General features: G+C 37.3%; 3 protein-coding genes across 3 annotated transcripts; all 3 read right to left on the bottom strand.

The window, feature by feature from the left end:
• Nucleotides 1-362: 362 nt before the first annotated feature.
• Nucleotides 363-2,738, bottom strand: LOC135714063 (piggyBac transposable element-derived protein 4-like). Its single transcript, XM_065237328.1, has 2 exons — nucleotides 2,549-2,738; nucleotides 363-1,744 (listed from the first exon to the last, which is right to left on the bottom strand). The coding sequence occupies exons 1-2, from the start codon at nucleotides 2,736-2,738 to the stop codon at nucleotides 606-608; spliced, it is 1,329 nt and encodes a 442-aa protein (XP_065093400.1). The 3' UTR covers nucleotides 363-605.
• A 2,367-nt stretch (nucleotides 2,739-5,105) lies between these two features.
• Nucleotides 5,106-6,279, bottom strand: LOC135714065 (phosducin-like protein). Its single transcript, XM_065237331.1, has one exon. It carries the CDS (start codon nucleotides 6,065-6,067, stop codon nucleotides 5,219-5,221), a length of 849 nt encoding a protein of 282 aa, XP_065093403.1. The 5' UTR covers nucleotides 6,068-6,279; the 3' UTR covers nucleotides 5,106-5,218.
• A 6,576-nt stretch (nucleotides 6,280-12,855) lies between these two features.
• LOC135714062 (histone H2A-like) lies at nucleotides 12,856-13,281 on the bottom strand. Its single transcript, XM_065237327.1, has 2 exons — nucleotides 13,048-13,281; nucleotides 12,856-12,978 (listed from the first exon to the last, which is right to left on the bottom strand). Exons 1-2 carry the CDS (start codon nucleotides 13,279-13,281, stop codon nucleotides 12,856-12,858), a joined length of 357 nt encoding a protein of 118 aa, XP_065093399.1.
• Nucleotides 13,282-17,973: the final 4,692 nt, after the last annotated feature.

Raw genomic sequence — 17,973 nt, 5'->3', positions numbered from 1 at the left:
AAAAAATGCCGACTTAATTTCTGGTTAGTGGCTCGGAAGTATATACAATATTTTGGTGCCCGTTCTCAAAGTCCTCTCATCCACAACATTTTTACTCTAATTTGGGAGGGTGCTGCATGAAAATTATATTTGCTTAGAATATTTTTAAAGGAGACAGAAAAATGTATTGTTAGTCAAACTTTTTCCTGCAAAAGTGCCCATGCAAGCCGTCCATATTGTAACTTTGTAAGTAATTAAATTGACTTCCCAGAAAATAAAATCTTAAAATACAATTCAAAAATGGGGTTCATTTGGAAAAATAAAGTTTTTTATGTTTTTCGGTGAAGAAAACATTTTTTCTTTAATTCAGACAATTTTTCATGAGTTACGCTTTTACCAAACTGTTGTAGAAGCTGGTTTGGAAGTCAAATGTTTAATTTTATTTTTTTATGCCCCAATAGTTTAAACTATTAAAAGATAAATAACTCCTAACCCCTAGCCTACCCCAATTTTTATTTCATTCATTCAGACCAATTGATTTGTGGCTTTTGTTTAGTTTGTTTAAATTTTTATTTATCATTCAGTCCTGATAAAAACAAATAATAATGCACCAAATACATTTCCGTTCAAGCCACATAGCAATTTTTACAAAAATATTGCACTTCTGTTTTCCTGTGGATTGAACAAATACATAAGCTACAATTCACACATGTTACTGTACTTCGTTTTCCGCACTCGCAAACAGTCTTCCTAGATTTTTTGGCGTGTGTTCTACGATCTGATGAGCAGTCTTTTATACAGCTGATTATTTTCTTTTCCCATCGATGTTTTTGGCAATAATACTGTTTGCACGTTTCACATGAGAGGGTTGTAGATTTGCGACGATTGCTACATATTGCACAAGAAATACGATTTTCAGGAGGGTTTGCAGAACTCTGAGCGTCATTTTCAGCATTTTGTGAGTATCCTGGCAGATTTCGTCGTACTTCATCGATGTGCTGCAATAACATGTGCATGTCATCTTGACATTCAAGTGGTATTCCACCAGCAACAGATTTTTCGAATCTCTGAGTAACGAAATCTTCTACCATAAAATAAGATGCATATTTTATAAATAGCGTTCGTCTGCCAGAATTATTTTTGTTCCAGTCAGGATATTTGGTAATGAAAATAATGTACGAATTATACAGAGCAATATCAAGAATATCCCAAAATAATCGCACAGGCCAACGATACGTGATTCTGGCACATGACGTGTCTCTTGTGACCTGATCTAAAGTATCAACTCCTGCTTTTGAAGCATTGTAATGCAATACAATATTTGGTTTATGTTTTTCAGAGAAAGATATGCCTCGAATATGAGGATTACTGGACAGCACAAGAACAGCTTTGTGCTTTTTGGGTACGTATGAGGTTAATGTTAACCGTTTTTTGTGCCCAATTAAAGATGAATGCTCTTTGCGAGATTTTGAAGGCAAAAATGCTAACGGGATTTCTCTTTTATTTTTACGCAGAGTTCCTGTCAAGTAAGTTTTCCTCTCAAGTAGTTTTTCTGCCAAATCTACTGAGGAAAAAAAGTTGTCAACTACTACTTCTCTTCCCTGATCCAGAAAAGGTTGTACCAAGTCCATAACAATTCGACGACCTTGGTTCTCTTCTCGTATTTTAGGTTTTTTTAGAACTTTGACGGTTTTCTTTGATCGGATACACTTTTTCTTCAATTTGGTTGTGCTTCCTACTTCACTCGGCAACTGTTTACTGCTTCCTTGAGTTGTCTTTGACAATAAATGTGACCCTATAACAAGACCAGAAAGTTTCAATATATGTTACAAAAGTAGGAACACCTATTACCTGGGAAGTAAACTTGTAGATTGCAGGCGTAGGCATTTTCTGAATCTGCTGCAACCCATACTTTCAATCCATGCCGACCAGGTTTGTTTTTCATGTAAACTCCAAATTTACATCCTCCTTTGAATGGAACTAGCCTTTCATCGATTGTGATGATTTGGGATGGATTGTAGCTTTTTATACAATTGCTGACAAACTCATCATAAACCAACCGAATCGCCGCTAGCTGATCATTATTTTTGAGCAATAAACTACGATCAGTGCGACAATCAAATCGCAGATGTCTCATAATGGCTTGAAACCTACTTCTGGACATAACTGTCGGAAAAAATGCTTGGCGGAGAAAATATTCAGTAGTCCAAAGCGTTTTTATTGGTGTTTTTCGTTGTTTCTGTACACCAGCTATCATCAATAATCCAAAAAATGCCCAGACCTCTTTTTCCGTTAATTCCTTCCAGTCTTTCTCTTTGGGATCGTCGCGTCCATGTTCATTCGTATAGCGAATAATTTTTTGAATTATTCCATCAGAAATAAATAATTTAAAACAATCCATGATAGATGTAACATGCTGACTATAAGCACTCAATCCTTTATTGGGAGGTCGAACACGAAATATTTCAGAGGATGCTGGTGTTTTCGTCCATATGAATCCTGTCCAACAACATTTGATAAACTTTTTCTCAATTCATTCGATTTGCGATGACGTAGCCTTAAAACTTACCTGTTTTTGATTCGTACCACGCTTGTGAATGGCTCAGTGCTATATCCTCCAACTCTTCTTCCGCGCTAACAATGTCATTTTCTTTTGGATCCTCTTGTTCTTCCTCCCATACACTATCCACGTCAGATAAATCGATATCGGAATTGATGCCGATTTCAAAATCTTCCTCAGCTGCAGTGTCTGAATCCATTGTGAAAAAATGAATGAAGCACTTGCTAGGTCGGCAACGTCTTGTTTGAACAAGTTCGAAATGCGTACTAATTTCTTGTGCAGCGTGCTTACACATATAATAAACCATAGCTACTGTATACTGTATCCCCCCGAAGGACGCGGTAGGAACAAAATTGCACCCACCGCTTTCATTCAGTTGTTTTGTAACCAACCGATCTGATTTTTTTTGTATGTGATCAGTGCCCACCCTAGACTAATCACATACAAAAAATCAGATCGGTTGGTTACAAAACAACTGAATGAAAGCGGTGGGTGCAACTTTGTTCCTACCGCGTTCTTCGGGGGAAGGCAGTACCCCGAAGAACGCGTTAGGAACAAAGTTGCACCCACTGCTATGCATGCATAGGGGACAACAGCCCAAAATGCACCCCGGGGCAAAACGCCCGATTTGATTTTTCATAGCTATTCCACTCTTAATTCTGGGATTTTTTGTGCCGAAATGCTAGTTTAAGTACTAAACTAGCCTTGTGGCTTGTCAAATTAATGAATTAAAACGGGAATACCATGAAAAATCGCATCGGGCGTTTTGCCCCGGGGTGCATTTTGGACTGTTGTCCCCTACATATTGCGTCTTACGAATAACGTAGAGCGAGGAAAGGGGGTTTTCAAGGACACCTTTCTATTAAGGTGATTTGTTGTGAGATCCTTTTTTTTTGTAACCACTTCGAAACTTTAAGTGCACAAATATCAGCTTCCACGACACGTACTACAATGAAACTGTTACTTCTCGTTTCTTGCACTGCAGCATACACGAAGTAGTAATTTCAGGTGAAATGAGGCATTAATTTCCGAGATTTGTGAACGTGAAAATTTTTAGTGGAATTGCTTGTAAAGCCTACGTGGCGGCCATTTGTGGACTCTACAAGGAATCGCCTTAAATAATTTGCTGTTTTCTTCTTTGTTCTGAAATTGCATGTAAAAACTCCTCGTTGATAAACCTTTTTGGTTGCGCTGTATGGGTAGGAATGCATATATGTAGAGACATTTTTTTTAATAAGTAAAGCAAACCCCACACGCATCAATATATTGACGCGAAGGGGAATTATTGACTATAATATTGATGATGTGAATTCAGAAATATTGTCAATCTCGATATATTGACGTCAATATAGCATGTATTGACAATACGATTATTGTCAATAAAAGCAATCGTGTAGGGTTCACTTAAGGAAGAGCACTGCTTAAGCGAACCCCACACGGTAATAAATATTGTCAATACTTCTAAGTATTGACAATATTATTGATGATGTGAATACATAAATATTGTCAATATCGATATATTCACGTCAATATAATATGTATTGACAATATGATTATTGTCAATAAAAACTGTCGTGTGGGGTGCACTTTAGGCATAGGACCCATTTGCGTCGTTCACCGCTACCTCTCGACTGTTCCTCAACCAGTTGAGCTAATTTCTTGAACGTGATGTTCAACATAATCTAGTTATACTTAAACGGAAAATCAGCTCAACGAGTTGAGGGACATCCGAGACACGGCGGGGGCGACGAAAATGGGTCCTGTGCGGAAGTAGTGCTCTTCCCTATGTAATCTGCGACATGTTAATGCATTACCAGATTGATCAAAATTATATCTTATAGTCTACATTATTTATATTTCATCGGGTTTGTGCGAAACATGCATCGCACGACATGTCCAACTTTAAAAGATAAATATTCCTTTGAAAGTCCCATGGATCATACTCCTACGGCTAGTACTTGGTCAGTAGTTCAAATAGAAAAATGACTATAGTGCAATCTATTAGATAATTTTGTAGGCTACCAGGAAAAATTGCGATGGGATAAATCAATCACTTCTAACTTGTTGAAACGGCTTGTCTACCGATTCGACAGAAATTAATCCGGAATTTACGATGTGGCCACGGAACTATATGACATAATCGATTATAACATAATAAAGGCAAACTAATACCCTTTCAAAAAAAACCAAAACATCGAAAATCGGTTAAAAAATGACGGAAATATTGCAAAAACAGTGAGCGACCTCCAAAAAATGTCGACTTCATTTTAGGTTTGGGGCTCCGAGGTATATAAAATGGTTCAGTGCCCGAAGAGTTAAACACGTTTTCTGACACGATTCAAGCAAAAGTTTCCACGGGAAATTATTAGTTTTTCTTTATGGACCAATTTGCCCTAAAAAGCGTCTGTTTTACTTGGAAAATTTGGAAACTATCCTCCTTCTAGTAGTTCTCACTTCGAAATGTAGGTGACGAAAGCTTGGAAAAGTTTCATTGCAAGACGCCAATAGAGGTGATTATAAATAAAAACTACAATATTTCTTCTTTCTTATATCTATATATTTTTTTTATTATTACACATACTGTTTGATATTGGTGCCAAGCACGAACTACAGTTCGTTAACAAAACAAAACTGTTGATAGTGAAGCTGTTAGATTTTTTATCTTGACATGTCAGTTTATTAATTAGAACTACTAGGTAATCCAGTAATAATCGCCGGAATGCACGATTTATCCGGCAACATACCGGCCTCGATAAGAAAACCTTCCACTTCAGAGCTGCTGAATTCATCACTCAGATCATCGGTAACTCTAACAAAATTACCAATCATTTGCCCTGCTTTGTACACCAGCAGCGCAGGAACTCCGTAAGATTTAAAAAACATGCTTAGTCCTGCTGCTGTGCTTATAAATTTACAAAATTTAACATTCTTGTATTCTGGAGCAAGTTCGCTGAGGGCTTTATTCATGTTTTTACATGCTGTATCATAACGGTCGTAGATATGAATAACAATTGTCACTGTTTTTTGCTCCTCATCAACCGATTGGAGAAAGTCATCCCCATTTGGAATGTCCACAAGAGTGCCGAAAGTTGGCAGCTTTCCAGCCACAGAAAGCATCTCTGCCATACGCTTCTTTTGGTATTGTAGAAGAAAATCATCACTCATTAACTCCGCTAATTCTTCATCAAATTGTTCCTGTTCTTTAGCCTTAGAATCTTCCGCAGTTGAACGAGCTGAGATACTCAGCTTTTTGATAAGCACCATTTTTTCTCGTTCTTCACTCTCTCGTTTTTCGGTCTCTAGCTGCTTGAACCGTTGCCAATCTTTGATTACTCCTTTTGGACCAGTATTTGTGGTACTTCCAGTCCAGTGAGATTGTCCCATGATTTTGTTTTCTGGTATAATTTTCAAGGACTCGGATTTGCCTTTATTATTCGATCCGGGATGTTCATCGTCACTTTCCCCTTCGCTGCTGCTATAATAATACTGTAGTTTTTCGCCTAGAATTTTGTCTTCCAGCGTAGCCATCTTGATATCGTTGCTTAAATGACAACTAATTTATTAAATTACACCAAGAACCAATCCAATAGTAATTGTAATTTATTCTGTTTACGATACCCTGTTGGTTGTACCCTTTGTCAGGTCCAATCAACACCCAGAAAATCAATCTATAAATTCTCGCGTCTTTTTTCAGATAGACCAATATAACATATTCGCCATAATCTAGAGAATATCGAAGTTGAAGTTCGATAGATTGTTATTTTAACTGTTTAGAAACAATACATTTTGCAATACTAGTTTTACTGTATAGAGCTTTTTGACGTTTAATCGGCGCACACTAATGCACCATTTCAAATGAAGGAGTGCGAGCAAGAAGGAAACAAATTAGTGGGAAAACAAATCATCCATTTGTTCCTGTGTGCTAGATAGAGAAAGACGATTGAACGTCAAAAAGGTCTATATCAATCAATGAATACAGAGAGAGGTGAAGCAGATCGTGAAATATGGTTGTTTAGTAAACCAAAAAATCAACGTAAACGCAAGTAGTGACGTCACTAATTGCTTGGATCGTACCAATGACATTTATATAAGGTCTAAGCCAACAGGCAGCTTGCTGGTGTTAGAAGCAAAAATGTTGTAAACATTGCTGAACATCTGCGAATAGATAGAACTACGTCACTGCCAACATACTGAGAACAGATAGAAATACGTCACTGCCAACAGCTGTTTCGTGTAAAAAGATAAACATTTCAATTAAATACGAACACCACTAAACATTTGCACATTTCAGTGCTAACATTTGAAAACGGCACAAAAGCCAATTTTAAACAAATGGTTTGTGGGCCCTTTACTCACTACTTGAAGTACACCCACGCGACACAACAGCAACATCGGGTAGGGGAAATTTTCCCCTTCCTGACGATGCTGTTGGTTTGCGTGGGCGTTCTTCGGGTAGCGAGTAAAGGGCCCACAAACCATTTGTTTACAAATGGCTTTTGCGCCGTTTTCAAATGTTAGCACTGATTTAACTAACACCAATAAGCCCTTTGGCCCAGACCTTATATAAACGTCATTGGGATCGTACAGGGGTTTTACTCAACACTTAAACGATTCCCGACCAACCGTTCGTGAAACTTCTTCAAAGTGCTTTATACAGAAATAAAGATTTATGTCGGCAATCCTTTACTTTAAATTTTCTATGATTTCGATGTACACATTTAAAAATCTTTATTGCTCGATACTTACATTTAAGATTATTTCTTCATCGGTCATATGATAGTAATCTATAAAGGTGCCATACTAAATTTCTTTTAATTTCGATATCTCACATGGACTTTAGTATTCTTTACAAATATTCATCAAGAAATATTTAAATACTGATATCATCGTAACTTTGAACTTTGACAAAGAACAACAAAGATTGCCATCGATGCACATTTATAATCTCCTTGTTATCGATTTGCATCGCTGGTTAAAGAGAGTTCGAGAGTTCGAGACACACCAGGTGACAGATAACAATGTTTATATTATTTATCGACATATTCGGCATTTCATCGGAAGAAGCAATCTGCTGGTAAATGAACGAGAAGACCGATGGCCGTGACGCAGCAAATGTTTACCATTGTAGTTCTTCACGTTTTATATTTAATAACCCGTGAGAGCATGCGTGGTGGGATTCTCGGCATTTGGAACCCAATGAGGAAAATTAATACCTTTTTGAACTCTATTACACCTACATGGCTGACTGGTTGATGGTTATGACAAAACAATATTGAATTCATGTATGAAAAGATTTACAGAAATTTCAATACACCACATACTAGAGTGTGTTTGCCTGTCGTTGATAAGCTCATCAACAGCAGCCGTGGACCCGAGGATTAGCAACCAACAACGAAATCAGTAAACCCCAGATGGCCTGGGATCGAAACTAGAAATTATGCAGATAAAAAATCACAAATAAAATCAGCAGTTGTGTATCGATATTTTGATTTTACAACAGAAATCGATATTTTGATCTGGCAACACAATCGATATTTTAACATTGGTAACGATTGGTAGCAATATTTTGAGACAGATCTTTATAAACGATTCACGATTAGACTTTTAGCATCTTTACAATTATTCATGAAATGGTGACGATCGCTATCGATTTTTCTTATGAATGGCTTTGAAGATCGATGTATAGAAAATTAAAGAAAATTAACAAAATGGTTGGTCGGGTTGCTTCACCTCGGTAATCCAGCTCATTGTATATCAAGAGCAAATTTTCATTATGTCGTAAGTAACATTCGCACCAATCCGAGAAAAATAAAGTTTTGTTTTGATGACCGAAAAGTTATTCCTATTTCCAAGTAAACACATATAATCTCATAGTGATAGCAATGTTTAGCATATTTAACAGGGTTTTAATCAAACAAATGCAAATCGCTAGCTTTCATGCTAAAAATACTGATTTTTGAGTCAAAAGTTTTTTTTGGCAGGCTCAAATGTTATAAAAATAACCCAATTTCTATGGATATGCCGTTTGACTTAAGTAACAGCGCTGAGAAACCCGTGAAAAGTGTACGTTCGTGAGTGATTAACTGTGATTACTGTGAGTGAGTGTGAGTGATTACTTAAGTGACTTAAGTAACATCGAAAACTATTTTGATCGGAAGGTGATTACGTCAAAAAGCAATTTGACTGGTAAATAAATTTAAAAATGGGATTTGATCCTATATTCGGACAGTATATTATACTGTCCGAATATAGGATCAAATCCCATTTTTAAATTTATTTACCAGTCAAATTGCTTTTTGACGTAATCACTTTCCGATCAAAATAGTTTTTGATGTTACTTAAGTCACCCAATTTCTATGGATATGCCGTTTGACTTAAGTAACAGCGCTGAGAAACCCGTGAAAAGTGTACGTTCGTCGTTTCGTTTTCTCATTATTAAAGTGAATAAATCGAACTGTTTGTTGCTAAGATGATTTCGGTGGTCCTAAAATGATGAATGGGCTGCACGTAAGGAGACGTAATTGATAATTCTCCCGAATATCCTGGTAAATACACTTTGACTTAAGTAACAATAGGGGCCACCAAACGACGTATAATAACTTTTGACTCAAAAACCAGTATTTCTTGGCATGAAAGCTAGCGATTTGCCTTTGTATGATTAAAACCCGGCGGAATAACTTTTCGGTCATCAAAACAAAACTTTATTTTTCTCGGATCGGTGCGAATGTTACTTACGACATAATGAAAATTTGCTCTTGATATATGACGTTTGTGTTTGACGACGCGAATATAAAGCCCTATCACCACACGGTAATTCTAGAATACTCCTTTTATGACTATGTTTTACACATTTTCGAGAATAAAGTTTATACGTCAAAAAATGTTTAGATTTTAGTTACAAATAAGAGTACTTTTTATGCATTTTCGAGTACGTCAACGACGAACAAAAATGTGTAAAAAGTAGTCCCCGCTGAGAAAAGAAAATTCATGCCGCGACGTGCCGCCATTTTCAAAACAGCGTTCATTGGAAAATCAGCGTTTTAATTCAGTTCCCGGTCCCGGATTATTTTTGTAAAAGTGTCAGCGGTGCGTCAGCGGAAAATGGAGGAATTGTCCAAAGCTTTGGAACAGGACGTATTCACGACACTGGCAGGTAATTAACGCATTTACTTTTATTGTCAACCAAATTAAAAAAGGACATCGAGTAACCATTACGTGTTAAATGAAATTTTCATCTAAATGTAGATCATGTCCACGGATGCCTTTGAATCATGGGACAACTGTCCAGAAAAGGCGTTAAAAAACCACCAAACGTGATGCCATTGGGAGTCGAGGAGGAGTTGGCAGCACCGCTGATTCGATGGATTGGTGTAAGTGTTTTTAATATTTTGCTATTTTGAAAAATTAATATCGTTACCTTTTTATCAATAGGAATCCCTTTAGGCGTACGCAGTTCTGCATAATGCGCCGGTGCGTCCCCACATTGTTAACCAGGGAAACGTCTACATGATGTTCATTGAGGGCCATATTTTTTCCTTGGGTACTAGATCAGTCCAAGCAGTAGAAACATTTGTAAAAAATTTCATTGTATTTAACTACAAGGTACCAGCTACATTGATAAAGCTGACTGAATTAGTTAAAATACTTAGCTATAAAGTAAAAATGAGCAGTTCACGACTCTCAGTTAACAAACTTTGTAATAAAATGCGTGAGACGATTAATGCGAATAAAATCTAGCAAGGATTTATTCCATTTAATTAAATAAATAAATAAATTAATATTACCGTTGAAATTCTTGTGCATTTTTATTAAATATTTAAAACCAACTTGAGATACAAAATTTGTTTTATTGAAGGTATTACTTCAGACAAACAGACGTAACTCTTTATTGTGTATCTTCGTTCATGCATTTAACGGTTGATTTGAATATTATCAGTTCCGCGAACTACTCGCCGCAGCGCTGGCATCGGATCATTTTGACGTTTCTATATATTCTATAGAACTTTTATGCTATATTGTTTACGAGTTAGCGAGCAAGCTTGTTTTCCCCGAGAAGCCAGATAGATGTCGTTACTGAGGTTATATGTTTTGAGATACTATGTTTTCAAGAACAAGTTTTTCAAAGAGTTACGTCTGTTTGTCTGTGGTATTACCATAGAGGTAACTCTAAGACTAGAAGGTCCCGAAATAACGTGCTCAACTTTTGACGTTGGATAACGTCTTTCGGCAACATACGGGGGTACAAAATTGAAAACAGTCATTTTGGATGAGTTACGAAAAATTAAAAGATTTTGAACGATAATAACTCAACCGTCTCTCGATAGATTTACGAGATAATGGCATCAAACGATTGGAAATATTTCTAGCAATTTGCTGAATGTTTCAAAACTATTGATTTCATTCTGTTGATTGATTGATTGATTGATTGAAAAATGGTTAAAAGTAAACCATTGTCTAAAGATGGTGAAAATCGATTGATTTTTTTATATTCTTATACTTTCTCCAACCGAGACATCAGATGCGAGTATCTGACACCTCTGATATTTTCTGTTCTACTATATAAGCGTCCAACAAGGTCACCCGTTCCATCATTGTCTATCCGATCGTCGACCCAACAGCAGAGCAGCAGAGCAGCAGTACCAGAGCAGCGGAAGTAGAGCAATGGCAGCAGAGCCTGGGGGCGAAAGGGCAACTACGCCTGCGTTGGTGCCAGTGCTCCGGGATACTGGGCTGCCGTCATGGAATACCCAGCTGCTGCAGTTCTCAGTCGGTCGTATACGGTGCTCCGCAAGGGCAACTACGCCGAGCGCGTTGGAAAAAAGGCCCTTTTCAGGGCCACAACATTATCAAGAAAGAGTTTAACGATTAATTTTCTAATGCCTTTCCGACACTTTTTTCATGACTTTCATCGGCCTCCTGATATTCATGTGATTTTGTGGTGGGATTTTTAGCTATGTGAAATTCACATGGTTTTCATCCATTAGATACCTATGTGGTAAATTTTTTGAGTGTATGCTTCGGCAATCAAAATAAAGTTTGCACGATGGAAGCGCACATCGTAAATTTCGTTCATTTTAGTAATAATTAAATTGCCCCTCTCCCCCTACCCTCTGGCAGTACATGAAAAGCTTTTTTGTGAGGGGAATTTTTCAAAAGGATGCCGATTAAAATAATGGGTACCATTTTCTGAGGATGAGATGAGGACGATTCGTCATCCATATGAAGCGTGTCACGATCATTCCCTAGGATTCGTGGTTAACGCGTCTTATTTCTCTGTTAATACCGGTTAAACCTAATAAGAGGATTGTGATCGATTGGTTCCTCTCAAAATATCTGTTTGGATATCATCCGAAGTTTCGGTCGCATATATTGTGCCTTTTTGAAGGAATCTGTTGGACTCTATATGTTGGTAGAATATTCTACTTTAGTAGTTTGTGTTCACCTACTAACCAGGCTCGGTTTTATTGTTCTATGAGCCCACAGTATAGGCGTAATAATAATCTAGAAGTATCGCTTCAATACGATTAACCGGTTGGCAAGCAAAGAAGACCGGAAGTCCCAACGGTAACGGTAAATGTTGAGCAATGAAGGAACAATACAGTTCAGAATCAGCGGTCCGAGGAAAACCTCTTTTGAAGTTACTAGTCAAATCACTCAATTTATTGAAGGCAAGCAGTTCACGTCCAAAGCGGAGAGTAAGGTACATTTACCGGGATCCAGTAAACCGATGTCACGTAGGTAGTTAATTCACTTCCAGAGGTACTAATACCTTATCAGAAATCACACCACACTTCAAATTGGACGCACACCACGATCATTTCTGAAATCTCAACCGTTATTTGCTAATGAATTTCATTCCGCTGCATCAATGTAGGCCATAAGTCCAGGGCCACCGCAGCTCTGAAAGGTAGGGGAAATGGATCTAAGATTGGGCCCATCGCTAAAAATCTGCTATTTACCAATCTTATCTATATGAACACGTCGTTGGGACGGTACTGATGGATATTTTAGGGCGCTATTGAAAATTTAGTCGATAGTTTAATTTTAGATATGGATGGAATGATAACACTGCACTGGTTAATTTCTTGGAATTCAAGACACGCCTACACTAATCAACCATCATCGAACCTACTCGATGAGGATATCAATTAACTAGGGAGAGCATGACAGAAAGATTTAACCATGTTTTTAATGGATTCATTTTATCACTCCTTGCGCACCACGAAGGAAACTGTTGGAAAACGAAACTCTTTACCATCAAATTAGTCGTCCTGAAAAGGACGGATTTTGTTAAAGGGTGGGAACTTCGATCGAATTTAGGCCTTCTTTTCGGTCTTCTTGGGCAACAGAACGGCCTGGATGTTTGGCAGGACACCACCCTGAGCGATGGTCACTCCGGAAAGAAGTTTGTTCAGCTCTTCGTCGTTGCGGATGGCCAACTGCAGGTGACGTGGGATAATTCAGGTTTTCTTGTTGTCACGAGTGGCATTTCCTGCCAACTCGAGAACTTCAGCGGCCAGATACTCCATCACGGCAGCCAGGTAGACGGGAGCACCGGCTCCAACACGCTCGTCATAGTTGCCCTTTCGGAGTAGACGGTGAATACGACCGACTGGAAACTGCAATCCAGCGCGGCTCGAACGGGACTTTGCCTTTCCCTTGACTTTGCCTCCTTTTCCACGTCCAGATATGATGCAACGAACGACACGAACAGTTCGATGCTGAAACTGTAATGATGACATTTCGACCGTCGAGGGTGGTTTTATACCTGCGTCGAGTAGCATATTATGAATACAGGGACGGTACAATAAATACTGTGGGTAGCAAAATACTGAAAATGGGATGAGTGTCGGTTGTCTCTACGGGCATGAAACGAGACAGCGTTGCCAGTATTCCTGATTTATTTGATTTTCCAGATTTTCAATCGTCTTGCCAGATACTTACCCAGATATAATTCACTTATATGTTATTACGTTTATTTCAAGAATTTTTAATTATGTTCCGGATTTTCCCAGATTTTTTAAATATGTTGCTTTAGAGAATTTCCAGCCCAAAACGAAAACCGGTTGGACATGAGCGTTTCCGAATTCAGTCCAATAGAGGCGATGGGGGCAAGAAGACCATACGGGGCGAGATGGATCACCGTTCGTTTGGGCATAATACCTATTAACTCAATCTATTTTTTTACAAACTTGTTGAAAATGCTTCTAATATGCATCTCCATGAAAACCGTATCAAAATTCAATTACATGTCTAAGATAATAATGGAAATGTAACATTAGCTCAAAATCTCTAGAATATTATAAGATATGCAGTCAAGAAAACAAGCATCGCATTCACTATATTACATTTTATTGATCCGCTGGTTCTACAGCGAGCAATACACGTAACTGTTGCTAAAAGAACTTATGTTTCTATTTCACTTGATTCCTGCATGTTATTTTCTAGTGAAAACCTGTCAAAACCTTAATTTTTACTAGGGTGCTCATATTGCCCCGTATGGTTGTTGATCGGAGCAAAAACTGAAATTTTTCAAACATAATCATTTATTCAGTCTATCATTCCAAAACCACAACCAAAACGGCCCTTTTCAGGGCCACCAATAATTCGACAAAGAGTTAGTTTTGAAGACAATTTCTATCCATAATATAACAGTTACACTTAAATTTGGGGACTATACTGGGGTGTGGGAACGCTGGAAGGGGAGATGCTGTCTGTATTCGAACTACCAACAGCATTCCAAAGCCCCTCCAGGGCGGCAGAGTAGAGCAAACCCAACAACATCAGCCCAACAAAACGGCCCTTTTCAGGGCCACCAAACTTTCGCAAAAGAATTATTAAGGAATATTCCTAAAATATAATATACACAATTAAATACAACACATAACAGACGTTATCCAACGCCAACCCTGCGGTCGTATCTAGTATACAACCCTTCCAACTTTTTGGCTCAGCTCTGGTACTCTCTTCGGTCCCAAGCTAATCGATTCACCCCTCGAAACATAGGGAAAACCAATAACCCCTCATTTTATCTGTCAAACTTTCATAGCGAATCAAAACAAACATTGCGTAGTACTAGAATTTCGACTAGAATAGGGTACGTTAATCGTTTGCTTGGGACAAATAGGCTACTAAAGTGGTGAGCCAATTTAAAATCGTTAGTTTCGTATTGATTGTTGGTATTACTATGCATTAAACAATGCATGTGGGAGTATAAATTACGCATTTATACTTTGTTCGGGGTGTCAAAACTACGCATTTTTAAGTTTACTATGTCCCGACCAACCATTTTGTTAATTTTCTTTAATTTTCTATACATCGATCTTCAAAGCCATTCATAAGAAAAATCGATAGCGATCGTCACCATTTCATGAATAATTGTAAAGATGCTAAAAGTCTAATCGTGAATCGTTTATAAAGATCTGTCTCAAAATATTGCTACCAATCGTTACCAATGTTAAAATATCGATTGTGTTGCCAGATCAAAATATCGATTTCTGTTGTAAAATCAAAATATCGATACACAACTGCTGATTTTATTTGTGATTTTTTATCTGCATAATTTCTAGTTTCGATCCCAGGCCATCTGGGGTTTACTGATTTCGTTGTTGGTTGCTAATCCTCGGGTCCACGGCTGCTGTTGATGAGCTTATCAACGACAGGCAAACACACTCTAGTATGTGGTGTATTGAAATTTCTGTAAATCTTTTCATACATGAATTCAATATTGTTTTGTCATAACCATCAACCAGTCAGCCATGTAGGTGTAATAGAGTTCAAAAAGGTATTAATTTTCCTCATTGGGTTCCAAATGCCGAGAATCCCACCACGCATGCTCTCACGGGTTATTAAATATAAAACGTGAAGAACTACAATGGTAAACATTTGCTGCGTCACGGCCATCGGTCTTCTCGTTCATTTACCAGCAGATTGCTTCTTCCGATGAAATGCCGAATATGTCGATAAATAATATAAACATTGCTATCTGTCACCTGGTGTGTCTCGAACGCTCGAACTCTCTTTAACCAGCGATGCAAATCGATAACAAGGAGATTATAAATGTGCATCGATGGCAATCTTTGTTGTTCTTTGTCAAAGTTCAAAGTTACGATGATATCAGTATTTAAATATTTCTTGATGAATATTTGTAAAGAATACTAAAGTCCATGTGAGATATCGAAATTAAAAGAAATTTAGTATGGCACCTTTATAGATTACTATCATATGACCGATGAAGAAATAATCTTAAATGTAAGTATCGAGCAATAAAGATTTTTAAATGTGTACATCGAAATCATAGAAAATTTAAAGTAAAGGATTGCCGACATAAATCTTTATTTCTGTATAAAGCACTTTGAAGAAGTTTCACGAACGGTTGGTCGGGGTGGTGTAAAAACTATGCAGATTCTGACGTACATTCAATTTACGCAAAAGAGAGTAAAAACAGTATACTCCTTTATTGGGTAGTCCCATTTTCCAAAGAAAGAGCGTACTTTATAGTCATAAGAGAGTTTGTTTTGATTACCGTGCACAGGAGTGGAACTTCGGATCAGAAAGTGGCACCACTTGTAATTTGCGAGCACTAGCGAACCTAGCGGTAGAAGGCATCTTCTGCCTGCAGTTAAGATAGGCAGCATGCTATGATAGTGTGAGTGCACATAGAAAGCCCGTGTGGAACGCTACCACAACACATAGCTTGTTGAGCAGAAAAACGAACCATTTTTGATTCACCGATTTGTTTGCACTTCCCCTTCTGTTCTGTGCTATCACGCTAACTTGAATGTGCTCATTAAATGCGTAAATTTGACTCATTTTATGCTATTATTCTAAACTGTCAAAAAAACTGGGTATTTTCAAGAAATGAAAAGCGGCCCGCATAAACGTGAACCATAAATTGACCTTACCTAAAATGGTTAAAAATTGTTTATAATCCCTGCTAAACTTTAACTGAAATGGTTATGGAACTTTACATGAACGTTTAATGATAAAGTTTCAACCTTATGTATTATGGTTTTTTGGAACTGGACCTTACAAATAATGGGTTGTTAAGAACCATTACCATTCCAAATACTTGTTTTCTCCATACATTTTCGGAAAGAGAACTATATTAGAACCATTTAACTTATGGTTTGAGAACTTTAATGGTAATGGTTATGGTAGTCAGTAAGGTCCACGAATGGTTTTGTAACATCGATCAACTTTATGTGGAATATATCACGAATTGGTTGCCTGTAATTTACTGATTACCAATTCACGATATATTCCACGTAAAGTTGAGCGATAATACAAAACCATTAATGGACCTTACTGACTACCATAACCATTACCATTAATGTTCTCAAATCATAAGTAAAAACGTTCTTATATAGTTCTCTTTCCGAAAATGTATGGAGAAAACAAGTATTTGGAATGGTAATGGTTCTTAACAACCCATTATTTGTAAGGTCCAGTTCCAAAAAACCATAATACATAAGGTTGAAACTTTATCATTAAACGTTCATGTAAAGTTCCATAACCATTTCAGTTAAAGTTTAGCAGGGATTATAAACAATTTTTAACCATTTTAGGTAAGGTCAATTTATGCGGGGGGTAATTTTTAATCATTTTTAAATTATCTTCTTGCAATAAAAATGGTTGTTGGTTGCTAATCCTCGGGTCCACGGCTGCTGTTGATGAGCTTATCAACGACAGGCAAACACACTCTAGTATGTGGTGTATTGAAATTTCTGTAAATCTTTTCATACATGAATTCAATATTGTTTTGTCATAACCATCAACCAGTCAGCCATGTAGGTGTAATAAAGTTCAAAAAGGTATTAATTTTCCTCATTGGGTTCCAAATGCCGAGAATCCCACCACGCATGCTCTCACGGGTTATTAAATATAAAACGTGAAGAACTACAATGGTAAACATTTGCTGCGTCACGGCCATCGGTCTTCTCGTTCATTTACCAGCAGATTGCTTCTTCCGATGAAATGTCGAATATGTCGATAAATAATATAAACATTGCTATCTGTCACCTGGTGTGTCTCGAACGCTCGAACTCTCGAACTCTCTTTAACCAGCGATGCAAATCGATAACAAGGAGATTATAAATGTGCATCGATGGCAATCTTTGTTGTTCTTTGTCAAAGTTCAAAGTTACGATGATATCAGTATTTAAATATTTCTTGATGAATATTTGTAAAGAATACTAAAGTCCATGTGAGATATCGAAATTAAAAGAAATTTAGTATGGCACCTTTATAGATTACTATCATATGACCGATGAAGAAATAATCTTAAATGTAAGTATCGAGCAATAAAGATTTTTAAATGTGTACATCGAAATCATAGAAAATTTAAAGTAAAGGATTGCCGACATAAATCTTTATTTCTGTATAAAGCACTTTGAAGAAGTTTCACGAACGGTTGGTCGGGATTTCAAAACAAA

This window comes from Ochlerotatus camptorhynchus, unplaced genomic scaffold (genome assembly GCF_037179485.1).
Source record: "Ochlerotatus camptorhynchus isolate MF236.1 unplaced genomic scaffold, CSIRO-AGI_Acam_v1.1 ptg000603l, whole genome shotgun sequence".
NCBI classification, from domain to species: domain Eukaryota; kingdom Metazoa; phylum Arthropoda; class Insecta; order Diptera; family Culicidae; genus Ochlerotatus; species Ochlerotatus camptorhynchus.
The sequence above is the reverse complement of the archived record's forward strand: the minus strand, read 5'-3'. Positions and strand labels throughout refer to the sequence as shown.

Excerpts from the sequence above, each read along its gene's own strand:
- LOC135714063 (XM_065237328.1), bottom strand. The coding sequence starts at position 2,738 with ATGGATTCAGACACTGCAGCTGAGGAAGATTTTGAAATCGGCATCAAT. Across the intron at positions 1,745-2,548 it reads GTGGTACGAATCAAAAACAG|GAAGCAGTAAACAGTTGCCG; the intron begins GTAAGTTTTAAG and ends AGACAACTCAAG.
- LOC135714065 (XM_065237331.1), bottom strand. The coding sequence starts at position 6,067 with ATGGCTACGCTGGAAGACAAAATTCTAGGCGAAAAACTACAGTATTAT.
- LOC135714062 (XM_065237327.1), bottom strand. The coding sequence starts at position 13,281 with ATGTCATCATTACAGTTTCAGCATCGAACTGTTCGTGTCGTTCGTTGC. Across the intron at positions 12,979-13,047 it reads TGGAGTATCTGGCCGCTGAA|TTGGCCATCCGCAACGACGA; the intron begins GTTCTCGAGTTG and ends CGTCACCTGCAG.